The 17,411-nt window shown below is 28.3% G+C and overlaps 4 protein-coding genes across 7 annotated transcripts; 2 read left to right on the forward strand and 2 right to left on the reverse strand.

The window, feature by feature from the left end:
* Positions 1 to 40: 40 nt before the first annotated feature.
* LOC122630081 lies at positions 41 to 2,163 on the forward strand. The gene is made up of 3 exons (XM_043814159.1): positions 41 to 416; positions 737 to 893; positions 1,379 to 2,163. Exons 1-3 carry the CDS (start codon positions 278 to 280, stop codon positions 1,770 to 1,772), a joined length of 690 nt encoding a protein of 229 aa, XP_043670094.1. The 5' UTR covers positions 41 to 277; the 3' UTR covers positions 1,773 to 2,163.
* Positions 2,044 to 6,775, reverse strand: LOC122630071 (nucleolar protein 6). Its single transcript, XM_043814130.1, has 12 exons — positions 6,494 to 6,775; positions 5,940 to 6,389; positions 5,379 to 5,850; positions 5,023 to 5,304; positions 4,670 to 4,943; positions 4,296 to 4,590; positions 3,959 to 4,183; positions 3,432 to 3,869; positions 3,181 to 3,344; positions 2,847 to 3,100; positions 2,365 to 2,774; positions 2,044 to 2,289 (listed from the first exon to the last, which is right to left on the reverse strand). Exons 1-12 carry the CDS (start codon positions 6,515 to 6,517, stop codon positions 2,044 to 2,046), a joined length of 3,534 nt encoding a protein of 1,177 aa, XP_043670065.1. The 5' UTR covers positions 6,518 to 6,775.
* Positions 6,776 to 6,869: 94 nt separating this feature from the next.
* Positions 6,870 to 8,497, forward strand: LOC122630079 (TBC1 domain family member 7). Its single transcript, XM_043814156.1, has 5 exons — positions 6,870 to 7,071; positions 7,214 to 7,563; positions 7,680 to 7,964; positions 8,102 to 8,231; positions 8,309 to 8,497. The coding sequence occupies exons 1-5, from the start codon at positions 7,030 to 7,032 to the stop codon at positions 8,423 to 8,425; spliced, it is 924 nt and encodes a 307-aa protein (XP_043670091.1). The 5' UTR covers positions 6,870 to 7,029; the 3' UTR covers positions 8,426 to 8,497.
* Positions 8,498 to 8,550: 53 nt separating this feature from the next.
* LOC122630074 (hippocampus abundant transcript 1 protein) lies at positions 8,551 to 16,764 on the reverse strand. 4 transcript variants are annotated; one of them, XR_006327400.1, is made up of 8 exons: positions 13,298 to 15,431; positions 12,800 to 13,201; positions 12,490 to 12,711; positions 12,021 to 12,304; positions 11,597 to 11,888; positions 11,328 to 11,484; positions 10,730 to 10,955; positions 8,551 to 10,665 (listed from the first exon to the last, which is right to left on the reverse strand). XR_006327400.1 is itself a non-coding variant. In XM_043814136.1 (7 exons), the coding sequence occupies exons 1-7, from the start codon at positions 16,561 to 16,563 to the stop codon at positions 10,849 to 10,851; spliced, it is 1,590 nt and encodes a 529-aa protein (XP_043670071.1). In that variant the 5' UTR covers positions 16,564 to 16,764; the 3' UTR covers positions 8,551 to 10,848. The 4 variants fall into 4 exon arrangements, 3 of the variants coding, with proteins under 3 accessions (XP_043670071.1, XP_043670072.1, XP_043670070.1); XM_043814136.1 differs by lacking the exon at positions 13,298 to 15,431 and adding an exon at positions 16,438 to 16,764 and having other exon boundaries at positions 8,551 to 10,955; XM_043814137.1 differs by having other exon boundaries at positions 8,551 to 10,955; positions 11,349 to 11,484.
* Between the last annotated feature and the right edge of the window lie 647 nt (positions 16,765 to 17,411).

Consider the following 17,411-nt stretch of genomic DNA (forward strand, 5'->3'; position numbering starts at 1 on the left):
AAAAGAATTTTTATAGTGTTAATGTGTGTGTATGTGTGTATATATATATATATATATATAAATCATATATGTGAAAGAAAAAGAACATATGTCAAATGTAAACATTTTATAACGGGTACATTTTATTATGGGAACGGCCCTGAAGTCGGATGACCGCATGCGGGTAGAAACCGACGCCTCAAAACCAATTTACCGCATCCGGTCGGTGCAGTTTTACTTGATCATGAGGTGTGATCTCACTGGACAGTACATTGCATTTTGACAAATTAAAGTCAAAATGTGCGAGACCGAGAGATTAATTGATCTTGTAAAAAATTATCCGATCTTATATAATATGAAGAATAAATATTACAAGGACATTAATAAGAAAGCAACAGTGTGGAAAGAAATAGCGATTCAATTGGATTTAGAAGATGGTGAGAGTTTGTACAGGGTCATCATCGATATCGCAACAATCGAATAAGTCTCATATCGATTATCAATTATTCGATATTCAAAAATTATCTCTTTCCCCGCTCAAATTCGATAAATATTCAATCGATCGATCGAACTATTTGAATTTGAATTTAAATTCTATAACTTGTCTCTTACGATTTCATAATAAAAAAAAAACTTTTTAAAGTTACAATTTGATTTAAATAAATTATAATTGATTAAAACATTGTTTGTATGAAGAGTATATATCGATGATACAAAACATATATATCTTATCAGTTCGATATCATTTTTATTGTAGGTACAGTAGCAAAAAATAAATGGAGGCATCTTCGTGATTGTTATGGAAAATATTTACGATCACAATCAGATGCTACAGGACAATATAACAAAAAATATAGAAGGTGGACTTGGGCTAATCAGATGGATTTTTTAAAGCCTTATGTAACCACTAGACAGTAAGTAATGATTACAAAAATTGATTACTTAGAATTTTATTCGATGAAAATCGATCGATAATAGATCTGATTGTGATCGGAAATTTATATTCATTAAATTCGTTTCTTTTATCTTTTTTTTTTTTCATATCGATCACTATTATAAAACGTAATAGATAAGATTAGTACGATAATTCGTAACCACGAACAATTCACGGGATAATTTCCTTGAAACAATTAGATTAATATTTATCTTGTTTTTATTATTGAAGTATTTCTCCCTATCATGACTACATTTTTATCGTAAAAAAAAAAAAAAAATAAATAAATAAATAAATAAAAGTACTATTGATAATTTCATATTTTTGTTACGTAATACGTGTTAGTTGAAAACAAGTTTTAACATACAAAACAAATATGTTAGATAAGATATAAAATAAAAGTATTGTAGTACAATTTGTATAAAGAATATCTCGCGTCAAAGATTAAAATTTCTTTTTTGTTAGAATCGATTTAAATCATGTAGGAAGTTATTCGGATAGTGATACAGATACAAAGATCAAAAGTGAACCTGCTGGCCATGAAGATATTGTGCAATATTTTAATGATTCTCATAATGAAGAAATGCCAGTTCCTAGGCATTGCACGATACAACCAACTTTAAATCTAAACATACCTGAAGAGACAATAGAATATTTACAAACGAGAAAAGTACAAAAATGTATGGATGCAGTGGATTTGTTATTTTTAAGTTATGCGCAAACATTGAAGACTTTTTCTCCTCAGAGACAAATAGCAATCAAATTGCAAATTGCACAAATTATAAACAGTGCAGAGATAGCACAACTTGGGGAACGTGATAGATTATGTTTTCCAACGTCGCCATCGTCACCTCCATAATGTGTTTTTTTTTTTTTTTTTCTTTTTTAGGTCTACACGTATTTATCTTTTGTAAATCATGATAAATCGTAGACACATATTACTATATTACATTTTATTGGATAATAAATTGTTATATCTCTGCAATATATATATATGCTCATGCATATCATATTGTTACTGTGATAAAAATATTTATTTTTCATATTTACATCTATATGACATACATATATAGAAAAATGTTTCGATTCTAATGTAAAAATGTATTATGTTCTTTGTAAATTGTTCAATCTCATGTAACGGATAACTTCTTGGAAGTAACTTCAATAGCTCTTACAAGATCTTTTCCAAGAACATAAAAATCTTGTATCATCGTAGAAAAATTTAATACAAGTTTACCATCGTTATTCAATTTTCGACAATTCACGTTCGATACTTTAAAATCGTTGTCTTTGAGAGCAGTAGGTTTCAATAAAACTCCTATTACCATACCACCGTATGTATCGTGAAAAAATAAAGCAAATTCACTATAACCATCCTATAAATATAAATATTATATTAGTTTGACATCAAATTATATCGATAAAAATATATATTAATCAGATTAACGTACCCTTAACTCTTTCAAAAAGTATTGAACAGGATCGAAATCTATGATAGGAATTTTTTGTAATGAATGTGGTTTATATGGATGCCATTCAACAATTGGATGTTTTTCATCCAGATCAATTGCTTGCAATCTTCTAGGATTAAGAAGCGGTTTCAAATATATCAAACAATCATATTCTGACATAGGTGATCTAAAAAGAGCTTTACAATCTAATATCGTTTTAGTGTATAATTGTTGCTCAAACAATTTTAAAGATTCTTGAGCGAGAAGACATATACGATTCAAAATTAATACGGTCGGTGCTTTTTTAGTCCATAAAGACCCTTGTTGGTCATAAGGTGTAGAAATAAATAAATGTGGTAAGGTGTCACGCGACTTTCCAAAAAGCGTTTCTACCTCAATAATTTCTTCTTCTGCAAATATATATAACACGTTTAAAAGATTATTAAAAAGTCAAGTTTTTTAAATATATTATATATACATACTTGACATTTCATCATTGAAATTAACAATAACAGGATCTGTATTCCAGTATTCCCTTGCAAAAATTTCTAAAACTCTTAAAAATGCTACTTGTGGCATATGTGCATGTCTATATGGTTGTGGCATTAAATACATTGATGCTAAAATTAATTCAACTGCTACATTTGGCATATGAGAATCATCCAACAAATGAGCAGACAACCAACGTTTTGTTAAACAACAAGCAGCACCAAAAGAAGGATGTTGAGAGTGTATCCTATTATAATTAAGAGAATTTATATTATAATTAGCAACAAGTTTTGATATTAAACTAAATCTTTTTACTTGTTCACTTACCCATGTAATGCACTACTTAATTTGGGCAATTGAAATAATTTCTTTTCTAATTCAATAGATTCTTCATTATCTCTATATTTAATTACACCATCTTCATCGACTTGGTGTTTTAAAAACGCTATTTCTTTTTGATGCGCTACTCTCAACCGAAAAACAAATCCATCCTAATAAATAAATATTTTGATTATATCTACCATAACTATCAAACTTTAAATAATGCTATTTCATAAAATACATATTATAAGTTTTACCTTAAATACATCTATATGAGTAAAATTTCCTTGTGCTTTTAAATTGTGCTGTTTCCTAAGGCATTCAGCAATTTGAATATGAAAAGCAGCTTTTGTTTTCCTGATAGCTTCTAATTCTTCAGGCCATTTCCCACTAGTTGATAATTGTAAACTAACATCAAGTGGATGAACATATCTAGGTACCATACCAATATTTTTCGTTTTAAGCATTAAGTAATTTTCACCTTCCTTAGTTATTTTATGACCAGCTCGATAAACAGTTGCTAATGGTGGAAAAACTTCCGTATAACGAAAAGCTGCGCTAGATCCTTGTACACCAGTTATTGAAAGAGGTATATCAACAAGAGACATTAAGTTTTTTTCTAAAGAATTAAATGCTTGTATCACGCGTAAAGTTGCTTCTTCACCAGTACCATATACAAAGTGTGTAATTTTTATCTAAAAAAAAAAAGAAAAAAACATAAATATTCTATTAATAATAAGAATTTTATAGCTTCTAATATTTGTATATATGTAAGAAATATTACTTTGTTTAATTTTAAAATATCTTCCATTTGATTAGCAAGATATAAATATTGATTCTCTAATAAATTAAATTTATGTTTCAATATAAATTTTACAATCTTTTTACAAATCATTCTCTTTTCATGTAACGTTTTTCCTTTTCCCCAAACTACAGCTTCGCGTATAGATCCATCTTGAAAGCGACGTAATTCAGATTTATTACACCAAAATTTTCTAAATAAAGCTGCCTGTTGTAAAAGATTATTGTAAAAGATTAACATAATAAATTATATTAAGATCATATTAACATATAATATATTCTCTGTAGAATACACCTTAAAATTAGTATGTTGTACTTACGTCTGGTAAATTAGCTTCAGGACCTTTCTCAACAATACTAAAACAAAATTCTGGATTTAAGTCAAAACCAATAGAGATTTTTCCAATATTATTTGGCAATTTATTTTTACACTCCCATTGCCTTGGTTCATCAGGTAATACACATATTCTATGTACTCTATTTCCTAAACCTTGCTTCAATATCTTTATAAGTATTTTAATAGCTTGACTGCGTTTATCAACACCATAATCTAATTTATCATCTTTAGATGATTTAATGTCAACAATTTTTTCAATGGCTTTATTATCTTCAATACTAAACATAAAATAAGTTATTTGATCAAAAATATAACTCTTATACTTTTTAACTTAATTAAAAATATTCATATTCTTACCATAATATATTATCAAATGCATTGTAGAATGGAACCTTATACATAAAAATAGATGGAAAACTATTAACATTTACATCGTCCAAATGTTTTAAAGAAATCTCTGCTTCTCTTTGTATCCACGAGAAAGTATCTCTTGATAAAAAGGAAGCTAAGTTATGATATCCGCTTGGATCCAAAAATACACAATCATAATATTTATGATAATCCAGAATACGTTGTTGACTATCGTTTCCTTGGTACATGGATATCCCATTTTCATACCAACTATTTTGCACTGCGATAAAAAATATCGATATCATGAAAGTAATAAGAAAAAACAATAATAATAATAATAATAAATAGTAATATCTTACCTAAATTACACCATACATTTCTTACTATTTGGTAACTACTCATAAATGTGTTGAGTTTCTTTATTTTTAGCAAGTATAAAACATACATCGTCATTATATGACTACTAAAGCTATCATAACCCTTGATTAATTGTCGTTGGCTCAACCATATCTTTAGCAAAATAATACCATCTCTAATATTAGGATATTCCTTTATCAATGCTGTATTTTGAGAACTTATTTCTAACATTGTTAGATCATGTAATATTATGGAGTTATAATGCGGTGTTGGTGTTAAAGATGCTAAATAAAATATAATATAATTATCTTAAATATTAAAGCATACATGTTGAAAAATAAATAAATAAATAACATACCATTTTCAACTTCCTCATTGAAAAACCAATTAGGTCTAATACAATTTTTTTCTGGTGAAAACCTGTTCAGTTTGAAACTGTCTTCATGTGCAGATATATGTACATGTATCCTTAATTTTTTTCCTAAACTTCCAGGTGGCAATATTTCTAGTATAGGTTTTAAATTACTACCGAGAAAACATTTTTTATCGGCAAGATCATCTCTTATATTCGAAGTTATATATGCCAGATATATAGCTTTTTTTCTCAAGTATCTATAATTTTGATAATCATGTTTTTGAAATAAATCGTCTGGCATTTGAATCATTATATCTACAGCAGCATTTGGACCAATTGTACAATCAAAAGAATATGAACCAATAATATTAATAGTTAAAGGTTTCAAAAATTTAAATGTGCCTTTTATATCTACTGGTACATTTAATATAGGAATATTTAAATGTAATTTCTGACTGATATTTCCATCTGCGAACTTAAGATAATAAATATATTAAATCTTTATTTAATATCTCTTACTTTAATAGATTAAAAAGACTTAAGTAAATCTAAACAATAACATACCTTCAATTCATCAGTTTCTTGTAATGATTCTATATTTGCCTTGAATTTAATAAACCACTCATCAAATAGTTTTTTATATTTATTTCTTAATTTTACTTCAGTCAATAATTCTTCAATTTGGAGTCTAAATAAATTTGAATGGAAAAGAGTTTCAGTTTCTCGAAGTTGACTTAATTCTTCAACCGTTGGTTGTTTATATAAATCATTCTGTAATTTTTTCTTTTTTATAGGTACATCAGCGAGTTCTTCTGTAACACTTCTTTTTTTTGTTGTATTAGAAATTGAATTATTAATACCATTCAATTCTGGGCTAGATTCATCATTCTCATCAATTTCTTTCATAAAATTTATGTCATCATCAAGATTACTGTTATGATTATAATCATTTTCAGAATTTATGTACGAATCGCTATCAATGATTTTTTCTTTTAGCTTTTTCGTTTTTCCTACCTAAAAATGATTTTATTATTGATATTTATTTCACGATAAAGTAAGATGAATTATGAAATTAATTATATGAAAACGTTGTTATATCATGTTTCAATTAACGTTACCTTACAAGACTTCTTAACTTTCATTGTTAATATTTCAATTGATTTATAACATATATTTTTATTATCAAAATATATCAAATAACAATCTAAATTTCGGTGTCATGCGTTCAACCACGTTTTGAACCTACAGGTTAAAACTTTTTACCGAAATCAGGATTATTTACAGTGAAGTGTCGCCACCTAGCGAGAAATTCTATTAAGTATTTTCGAGAATTGTCCACCATTCATATGTGTTCAAAAACAAAATACGATTGATTACTGTATACTGCAGATCATAGGTTCTATCTGATTTTTGTATGTGTACGTGTATAATACGATCAGCTGATAACATATACTATACAGTTATAATCTTGAAACTGCTGTTATTATGATAAGTTAATTTGATCATTACTTGTATAGTTTATTAGGGATGTAGAAGTTAGTTGATTTTTAATATATGTGAATTAAAATGTGTAAATAATCAAAGATTATTATAGACTTCATAAATGATATGTTTCCTTAACAATATTTTATGAAAAATTTTAATTATTAACAAAATGACAGATGAACGAAATTTTCGATCTTCTTATTATGAAAAAGTAAACACATATTAACTTTTATAATTAACTTATATTGTTTAATATATGTCATTAAATATTTTCAGGTTTTTTCTTTTGCAACTGTTAATAATAACATTCATTTAAAACATACAATCTAATATTGTTCCTTTTTACATTATAGGTAGGATTTCGCAGTGTTGAAGAAAAAAGATCATTGGAGATACTGCTAAAAGAACATCCATTTGATAAGATGAAACTCAAACAATTCTGTTTAAGATTCACTGTCCCTGCTATATATAGAAATTTAATATGGAAAATATTACTTGACGTTATACCTGTTTATATAGAAAGCCATGAATTTATAATGAAACAACGTAAAGCAGAATTTGAAGATTTACTGAAAGCACTTAAAGTAACAAAGTTTATGGAAGACAATACAAAACCACATTTAATGCTTCTTACAATGTGGCTTTTACGAACAAGACGAACAAAAATAGATATGAGTACTCAATTGGAATCATCTTTATATAGGTTAGCGGTATTTATTATAATATATATAAAAATATAATATACATAAAAGCAACTTGGTAAACATATTCTAACTATTGTACAAATGCAATGTACAATTTAGATTACATTTGTATTAGGGCAATGAGCAGAATGGCTGAGGCGCTCTGGCATATCATAGATACCGATTCTGGACAAGATAAATTAGTAGACGTATATTGGATACTATGTGGACTTTTGAATCAAGTACAAAAATTTCATGCAGAAGTTGGTAGATTACAAGAATGTACATGTACATTATTAGAAAGAGAAGATCCAGAATTATCTAAACATTTAGCTAGAATCGAAGCTCTTCATAATCTTCCATTTGATATGTGGTTTTACTCATGCTTTGCAGGCACAATATGTAATGGATCAATAGCCAAGTATGTATATTATAATTTATAATAAAATATTAATCAAATAATTGGAAGAATGATTACAATATACATTATAAAGTTACATAATAAACTGTAATCCTCATTATACTATAACAATGTAATGATTGATTTTTCAATTATAGGATATGGGATAAAATAACTGTAGGAGCATATAAAATTTTGGTGTTTGTGGCTGTGATTATGTTAACCACTCTTAGGCGTGTTCTATTGCGCACTGACAGCATAGATAGTGTGTTGAACACAATCAATAATGTAAATTAATTATTAAATACAACTATAGTTTATAAATATCGTTTAATAATTATCTAATATAAATATTTTTTTTTTAGATAACTGAAAAAATGTCTGAATTAATAGTTAATAAAGCAATAGAATCTTGGCAGCAAAGTGGTTCTACGCTAACATCTATTTCACAAAATACAGTGAATATAACACAGAGTACATAACAATACAAGGAACTACATTCTACAAATCTGTAAAACATGAGAAAATAACTTAAATAAAAATAATAATAATAATAATAATAAAAAAAAAAAAAACATGAAAGAAGAGCTATTCTCTTAGACATACCTTCTTTTATCTTAAAAATATTTACTTTTTTTTATTAGCGCACCCATCATACATTGTACATATACAATTACTTAACTCAGCAGAGTCAAGCCATGACATTAGTACCTACTTATATTTAACATTATATTCTTTCTATTCATCTCATGATGTTCTGCTGTATGATACAATTGTATATATGTACTCCAGTGAATAAGAGCATGTTACTAAAGGATTTCTAGGAATTAACACAACAACAGTGTACATTTGTGTCTGTACTATTTATATTTGCATTCTCCAAGAAATCTGCTGCTTAATTTTAATACGAATATAGAATAATTTTATATTTTGCAAAAGCTTTTTTTTTTATATATACAAAATTAATTTTTACTTAAATAAAGAAAAGGAGATAATAGAAATTGAATAATAGACTATTCTATCAATTTGTTTCATTACTTTGTTAACAGTAATATAAAAACTTTTTAATTCAATTCTGAAACAGATCATATTATTAAATTAGAAAACAGAAAAATTCTTGGAGAAAGTTGAGATCATATAAAAGTGTATGTCTGGCATATCCAACATTTTCTGCAGAAACATATTGTTTTCTTATCTATATCCACCATAGTTTCCAAAACAATTTTCTCATTCTTTGGCATTAAAAGACCAAATGTCTTTCTTTTTATCCTTATTGTTAGTTTACTTCTTTTAATAATGGCATTAGCAATCTGATGCAAGCCAGGCAAGAATGATATATGCAACCAATTGAAAGTGTTATATTCCAAATACTTAAAGTAAAATATTATTTGAAACGATACAACTTTGACAAAGTTTATATATACAGATATGAACTGAAAATTCATGTTCATTATCATGAATTATCTAAAAATAATTCCAACTAATAATTTAATTTGTTATTGCAAATTTTAAGAAACACAAAATAGTTGAATTTAACAGAGCCATTCACAATTTGAGACATTATACGGACAAAAGTATTCTACTAATACATTCCTGAATGCTGATGATTCTAAATTTATATATGATTAATGCTCTGGTCATATTAAAAGTTTTTAATTAAAAATTGGGCTACACAATAATGTTTTATCAGAATTTCTTTAATTTTTCTTGTTGCCTTAGGATGACAAAATTTATATAAATTGTGTTATATTCATTAAGGCCTTTTCATTCATGCTGACGATTTATAATTACTAAATGATAGATATTTTGTGCAGAAAGAAAGTAGTTCACACATTCTGTAAATGCTTTAAATTAAGTTATCATTATATATAAATTAATTAAAAAGACAGAAGTGCGCAACTACTTCTGCTTGATAATGAACACTATGATAGAATTACCTACATTCATAATAAAACAATAGAATATTACACAACATACCTCTTAACTTTGGTGAAATTTACGCATTCTAAATATTGTACCTATAATGATAACAACAGAAAAGAAGACGTTTATGTACTCAAAAATATAATTTCTAATGGGGTAAAAGTGTTCAAGGTTTCAATGTTTTCTATAATATAAAGCAGTGACTTTCTATTATGAATATACTGCATATTTATTATTAGGAATGTGTGAGTGTTATGAAAGAAATAAATGAAACTTTTTACTATTTTCATCCTAATGTTTTTGTATGATTTATGGATGTTCTCATTGACATTACAATGTAATGTATATCCGCAAAGTGTATTATCATATAGCGATTGGCTAATAAAAATTAAATTTGCATGTTTTCCTTTTTGTATTAGATATTAAATCAATAAAAGGGTATTCAAATAAAGGATATGACACAACTTAGAAGTCTATTAAAAATACTGTCATTTATCTTGCCATTTTGTGCTGTATTGCTATTGGCAAGCTACGCAAACTAGTAATCACTGATTGTTGTCTCAAAATTGCTGATCTCTAATATAATATAATTTGATTTAAGAATTATTAAAAGAACAGAGCAACTTGATTTTTTTCTTCATTTTCTGTTTTTTCTTTTTTTTTCTTTTTATATATATATATATATATATAACAAAACTCTGTTCCAAATAGGGCTGCATCTGCTTTGAAGAACCCTTTCTTAGTCACACAAGCACTGCTTGTGGAAATTACAACCTAAACATTAAGTTGATTGATAGTCCTAAAATCAAGCTTAGTTAATGACTTAAAGAAATAGTATAATACATTATAGACAAATCTATTACAATCTCTTTGAAGTTGGTGCACTTTACACCGGTGACCACTTCACTGATTAATGTTTCGTCATTTTGTGAGAACATATATCTTGCTCATGAACAGTAACTGCCTTTGAATTTATCAGCAGCTATAGTGCAGCAGAGTTGCAATTGTCGACTAGTGGTGATAGTGGTCCTACCTTTCCTCTTCCACTTCCCATCCTATCTGGCTCATAATGAACGTCCAGAGACAAACCTGTAAGAAATATTTTATTGATTTAAAATAGATCTTTTCAAATATAGAATGAAACATTTTTATTTATAATTGATATGTTTTATCGGTAATATAAAAGCATGTGTGTGTGTATATATATGTATGTACGTATATATACACAGTCATATATATTGCATATTTTGAAGTAATTATTTCTAAGTAATGAAAAATTAATATCATTAATGAAATATTAATTAATATAATTATTAATATAATTATTAACATAATTATTGCAGTTATTAATATTGGCAAATATATGTTACTTTCAATGTAAAATCCGAAAATAATAACTTCAAAATAAACCCACCACCAAACACATTTGTCTTTTAGTGTATGTGGCAACCTGTAACGTACATTTCTGATATGCGTATTTACCGGAGGGCCTCCGGGAGGTGGATGGATGATGTAATGCTCCTGTTGCCATTGTGGTAGTTTCAGGGATGAATGCAGCAACCAGCAATGCACAAATCACTAATAATGCGCCAAACACAAATGGCGGACCTGGTACAAGCTGAAAAATTTTTTTTCCAATAAATATTGTACCATAATCACTGTATGCGAACCAGAAATATAACGTTAATACATTGTAATATATCAATATTTTCCAACTTATCAATAAGTACCTGGGGCATAATATCAAGGTGTTGTGTGGCAGTTCCTGTTCTGTTATTCTCATCCAAAAGAGATGGTTTCAAGGGGAGAGAGGGTGTATCGTCATTGAGATCAACATGAAAAAGATAGAATATCACGCCAAACATTGCAGGTCCCAAACCATTACAGAGACCGCGCATTCCAGTCACCATTCCTTGTACCAACCCCTGCTTATCGGCATCCGAGTGCATAGATACAAATGCAGAAATTGCAGGATATGTGATACTTGATACAGATGCTAGAACTCCTGCTGCCCACATCATCCTTAAAATTGCAATCAATTTATATAATAATTTGTATTTAATCACAAATGTTTAAAAAATTAACCCATATAAAGTAATGATATGTTGCAGAAAATGTAATTAATTACAAAAATAACTGCAAAAGTGACATTACCATATTTGTGAACCGAAGCCATACCACATGAGTTGTAACATCTCAAACAAAAGACCCAGCATTATAGTATGTTTACTACCAAGGGTTCTCATTAAAGGTCCTAGTATTATTTGAGCTCCCACACTTAATATTCCAACCACAGCAATAAACCATGCTACCATAGCAGCAGAAAATCCCATAGTCAATTTTAAGTAGACAAAAATACAGCTATATTGACCTGCCTCAGGAAGATAACTCAGGAACACAGTGACGCACAGCATCAAAATTGTATGATCTTTCCCAACCTGGTACAATAAAAAATATGTATAAATATTAATAATAATAATTATAAATGTGATAATACTAGAAGTAATAATAGAAATTTCCAATAATAGAAGATTCTAGTAAAAAATAATAATTCTAATAAAAAACAATAGAAAATTATAATAACAGAAATTCTAATATATTGCTAAATTTCTTAGACATTTACCTTTCCCAGGGCCGCAAAAGGATCAGCTTGCTCCCATGATATGGGTGCTGGTGGTCTTGCTTTTTCAGGTAAACTTTCAGGTACAGCTACTAATATGAAAAAAACATCTAAGACTGCAATTGCTGTTGCTAATGCAACTGCTAGATTTTCTCCATATTGTGTCATGGTATAAGCTCCTAAAGCTGGGCTAATTACCATACTAGCAGCAAAAGTTGCAGAAACCTAAAACGATTACATTAATTTATAAAGATGCAGTTAAAAAGATATTCTTGATTTCTAAAAGAATGTAATATAAAAAAATAGTACTTACTAAACCATATGCCAATGATCTTTGATTTTCTTCTGTAACATCGGCAACATATGCGAATACTACAGAGAAAGTACAAGCAAAAACACCACTTATTGAAATCATAGCAAAAAACCACCATGTGTTTATGCTCATTAGTGGAATTGGTGCACAGGTGAAGGCCACTGTGATAAGTAAGAAAAATTTTCGACCCCACACATCTGATAAAGCACCAATTAATGGTGCTGAAAGGAAAGATAAAATCCCTTTGATGCCCATTATTAAACCATTCATGAGGAACGTATGATCCGGAAATGTTTCATTTAATACAGAAATGATAGGCATGGTTAATAAACCCCATGCAAAAAATTCCAAAAATATTACAACCAATGCATGATATACGCTTGCCTCTCCTACTCCTGAACTCTGTGAAATAAAAGAATATAGAGTGTTATTAAATAGCAATAATTTATTATTAGCTATAGAATTACAAATAATGGAATTATAAATAATAAATGAAACCTTAAGGTGCCTGTAGCATTGCTGGGCAAATGTAAGAGGAGGTGTAAATTTTGCAATAGCATGTTCTTGACTATTATGAATATCAGAACAGGAAGGGCCCAAGCCCTCTGCTCCCCCTTTTGCCCCAGGGGGCATGACCCCTAAGAATTGTTACTATATGTATTTTTTTTCATACTTAATTATTTACTTTATCATTTTATCTTTTGTTAAAATCCATATAATACAAATATTTGTTCGCATCTCATATATCTTTGACTAATCTTGAAAAAATTACGCGCTCAACTTTTTGTAGACTAAAATCTTAAAAATGTATCTTTATCTATATATCTTTTCTCATATTTTTGTTTAATCACATTTTTATTTGTTAAGATCATGTTACGAATATAATTTTATTGCATTATCTCTGAGTATAAATTACACTGAACAATAATACCACATCGGATATATTTATTTATAAGTACATTCATATATGTGCACGCACTTTTTTAAGCAATTTGTGTGATCAATTTTCACAGTCTTCTTTGACCAAATGTTCAGAGTATATAAAGTTTATCTTTCCTTTCTTACGTTTATTTTATATAAAGAATTAAGTCAAGCACCATGTTCTTTGTGCTAATTTATATTGTATCTTAAGTGGTTATATTACATTTAAGAAGTAAATTTTATTATTAATGGAGTTAGCTTAGATCTAATTTCTTAATATATATCACAAGCATTATAAGTGCAAATGAGTATTCTTTGCAAGTTTTGTACAATCTTTAAAAAGGAACATCACTTCACAGTGCCACGAAGAATGCTAATTCTTTCCAGAAATGAAGCAAAAGGATATATCTAAAAGGATAGCTATCTTTAGCTTTTTCATCTATCTATGAATGCCAGAATTTATTTCTGTGATCGCTTAAGAAGCATCAAAAATTACTTGATCGGCAGTGCAACGCACGTTTCAACTCATTTATCTTTATCTTTATGAAATTTTATGTTATAATTTTGAATTTTTTTTTTTTATGATCCCTCAAATTGGAACGATAAATCATCTGCTCGTACACATTTTTATAATATTTCCTTTGTTTTCGTATACGATAATCACACTTAATAAGGAATAAACTTTCATATAAATACCGGAGGTGCTTCTTATACAATAGTACATAGCTTGCAGATAAAAATTGTTTAAAGCCGGCCAATAATTATCCTGCTTCGTATCTTCTTTTACAAACTTTTTTCGCAATTTGTATCGTTTAATCTTGTGACACGATATAATTCGGTAATACGATACATCGGTAAATATTTCAAAATTCAGGGCAAATTTCCGAATTGGCATGAAATATTTTAATGTTCCGATGTCTTTTGACAGGTGAACCTCTGCAGCCTTGACTTCGGAACTCACGGTCGAGACGTGACGTCATGCGGTTCCGCAATCGCGACAATTAATGTCCGATATAGAGTTACACGATGCCCGTTTACGAAAACTAAATTTCCGAGAATGTCAAAAATATTCAGCGATTGACGTATCTTTTCAAAAATCGCAACACGCATATCGAAGACCAATTTTTACGTCGGGTGGAGGCATACTCCATTTCGTTCTCTAACGTCTTTTAAAGTCACGGACATTAATCGATGCAATTTCCATTAAATTACATATGATCACATATTTCAAGAGAAATTTTTTCAACTTAGTGTTTAATAAATTTTCCTTATTTTGATTAGAATTATACGAAAATATCCGCGAGAACACAAACCACTGCATTGCAACTCTCTCCCACTGATCCCCACTCTAGTACTCTTGAGCCATTCTATACTCTATTCATTGTAACATTTTCGATTCGATATAACTTCAGGAGGATCATAACCACTTCGTGATATTCAATCACTGATTTCAGTTGCATACCAAAGTATCGCACTTTCCAAAATCAATTTATTCTCAGTGATCGGAAAAGTTTATATCTCCGTCACTTTTTTGACAAATGAACATTAAAAATTATATCTGCGTACGTATGTACGTGGCGATTAGTTGTCACCGATCAATATACACGGAATCTTTATTATACAGAAAGCCGTAGTACGATCGATTTAATAATGTCGAATGGCGACAACTATTCATAATATTTCATGTTTCGAGAAAATATTTATTTATTTTTGTTCTTATTTCGTCTTAACTTAACTAATCTTGATAAGTTGGATTCTCTTTTTCTCTCTTACATCACACTTTCAACATTTTTATTTTATATGATATTATAATATAAATTATATATGCTTTATTGTTTAATATTAACTACATTATATTTTGTAATACAAGTATATATATATTTGAAGAGATTCATTTCACTACGTTGAAAATATTTCATTTCCATATTGTACCAATTAGTTAGCTTATTTAGTTTTTCTAATTATATGAATTTTATTTTTAAGTTTTAAGAAATAAAACAAATTAAAAATAAAGAGTTAAATTGAAAAAGAAAATCTAGATAAATAATATTATAGATAAAAGTTTTAAGAAAAATAAAAACTAAAACCATTAAGATCAAATACTCTAACAAGATCGGAAAAGAAGCAAAATGTAGTATAGCATTGTTTACTAATGGTCTTTACCGTACCATCTTTATCTTGTAAATAAAAGAAAACAATACTATAGAAATATATCATACAAATAAAGAAAGAATATATCTTTAAAGATATGATAATGCTCTTACCAATATTTATATACCGTTACAAGATCAACAAAAAAAAAAATATTCCATGAATATCAATAACATGATATAATGCAATCAATAGAAAAATAACTTCTTTGTTACTATGTAAAAGAAAAAGATAAAATAAACAAAGAAAATTTAATCTGCACAAACATCGTATTTATAAATATCACGTGTTTTGCTGTTTCTTTTGAAAATAAATAAATTCCAAATGTATGATATTATTGCGTTAAAGTAGAGATAGTTAAATATATCTGAAAAGAGAAAATATTCTATACAATAATCATAAACTGTACATAACATAGTAAACATAGGTCTTTGCATAGACTGTTCGTGATCATCCTATGATTTCATAATATTGCAGAACACGATTAAATATAAAAGATAGGGGGATCATAGATTATTTTAGATACTTGTGTGCGTTAAAATGTAATTCAATGAAATTTTCAGTACCGTAATGACTCCATCCTTCATGATGGACTTTCGGCTTCGTATGATCATGCCTACGACCTTCTTTGAGACCTTGGCGGGCATATTCACGCACTGCGCGCACAGACTCTTTCGTTTCTTTAATTTCATCAATCCCTACAAATTAGCCTTCACCGTTTGAGTCATTTTCTCAATGATTATCGCCTGTGAACTTTGAACACAAAACACAACTTTCGCTTCAAATTCTTCTCATGACAGTATCCTACATAACACCAAGCCACGAACTACCGTATGCACATACTTGGCGTAGCTCAACGTAGGAACATCCACTTACTAGCGCACAACGGTGGATGCTTTCCATTTACACGCGGGAAAGCAACACGCGTATTTGTGTTTAAGCCGCATGGCGCTTCTTACAATCGCACAAAATAATATTTATACAATTGGTTCTTATTTTGGTCAAAATCTAATTGGCTAATCGAAATTTATTATCTGTATTTATATTTCCTTCAATTTTATACATACTGTAATTTAAATCATCGTTTCAAGTAATACATTCTATATAATGCCATTGTGAATTACCTTGAAAATCATACATACATCTTATTAAAAAAAATAGTAGAGATTTTTACTAGATAATCTTATCTTTCGTATTATTTCCCTAGACATTGTAGTAATCGAGTACGCGAATTGGTCAAATCTCCTAGTTAGTTTAGGGAAATTTTATAAACATTCATACCGTTTGTGATACGTTTATGCAACGTAGATGGCGCAAATATGTTTATTAATGTTAATTGTAAAATGAAAATCTTCACTTTTGTCTTTTAAAGTGTATTACAAATCAATTTATAGAAGAATCGTTAGATTCTATACCTTTCCAAGTATAATTTAAATTGCCTTACTTAACTATAATACAAAACGGTAGTACGTCATATTTCAAATCTATCGTATCAATTTTTTTAATCAAATATATTATCACATTTTTAATATAATTAAAA

The sequence above is a fragment of the Vespula pensylvanica genome, chromosome 6 (genome assembly GCF_014466175.1).
Source record: "Vespula pensylvanica isolate Volc-1 chromosome 6, ASM1446617v1, whole genome shotgun sequence".
Lineage (NCBI taxonomy): Eukaryota > Metazoa > Arthropoda > Insecta > Hymenoptera > Vespidae > Vespula > Vespula pensylvanica.

Excerpts from the sequence above, each read along its gene's own strand:
- LOC122630074 (XM_043814135.1), bottom strand. The coding sequence starts at position 13,432 with ATGCCCCCTGGGGCAAAAGGGGGAGCAGAGGGCTTGGGCCCTTCCTGT. Across the intron at positions 11,889-12,020 it reads GGCTTCGGTTCACAAATATG|GATGATGTGGGCAGCAGGAG; the intron begins GTAATGTCACTT and ends TGCAATTTTAAG. Across the intron at positions 10,956-11,327 it reads TAAATACGCATATCAGAAAT|GTTTGTCTCTGGACGTTCAT; the intron begins GTACGTTACAGG and ends TATTTCTTACAG.
- LOC122630079 (XM_043814156.1), top strand. The coding sequence starts at position 7,030 with ATGACAGATGAACGAAATTTTCGATCTTCTTATTATGAAAAA. Across the intron at positions 7,965-8,101 it reads TGTAATGGATCAATAGCCAA|GATATGGGATAAAATAACTG; the intron begins GTATGTATATTA and ends TTTCAATTATAG. Across the intron at positions 8,232-8,308 it reads TGTTGAACACAATCAATAAT|ATAACTGAAAAAATGTCTGA; the intron begins GTAAATTAATTA and ends TTTTTTTTTTAG.
- LOC122630071 (XM_043814130.1), bottom strand. The coding sequence starts at position 6,517 with ATGAAAGTTAAGAAGTCTTGTAAG. Across the intron at positions 5,851-5,939 it reads AAGAAACTGATGAATTGAAG|TTCGCAGATGGAAATATCAG; the intron begins GTATGTTATTGT and ends TATTATCTTAAG. Across the intron at positions 5,305-5,378 it reads CAATGAGGAAGTTGAAAATG|CATCTTTAACACCAACACCG; the intron begins GTATGTTATTTA and ends TATTTTATTTAG.
- LOC122630081 (XM_043814159.1), top strand. The coding sequence starts at position 278 with ATGTGCGAGACCGAGAGATTAATTGATCTTGTAAAAAATTATCCGATC. Across the intron at positions 417-736 it reads TCAATTGGATTTAGAAGATG|GTACAGTAGCAAAAAATAAA; the intron begins GTGAGAGTTTGT and ends TTTTTATTGTAG. Across the intron at positions 894-1,378 it reads CCTTATGTAACCACTAGACA|AATCGATTTAAATCATGTAG; the intron begins GTAAGTAATGAT and ends CTTTTTTGTTAG.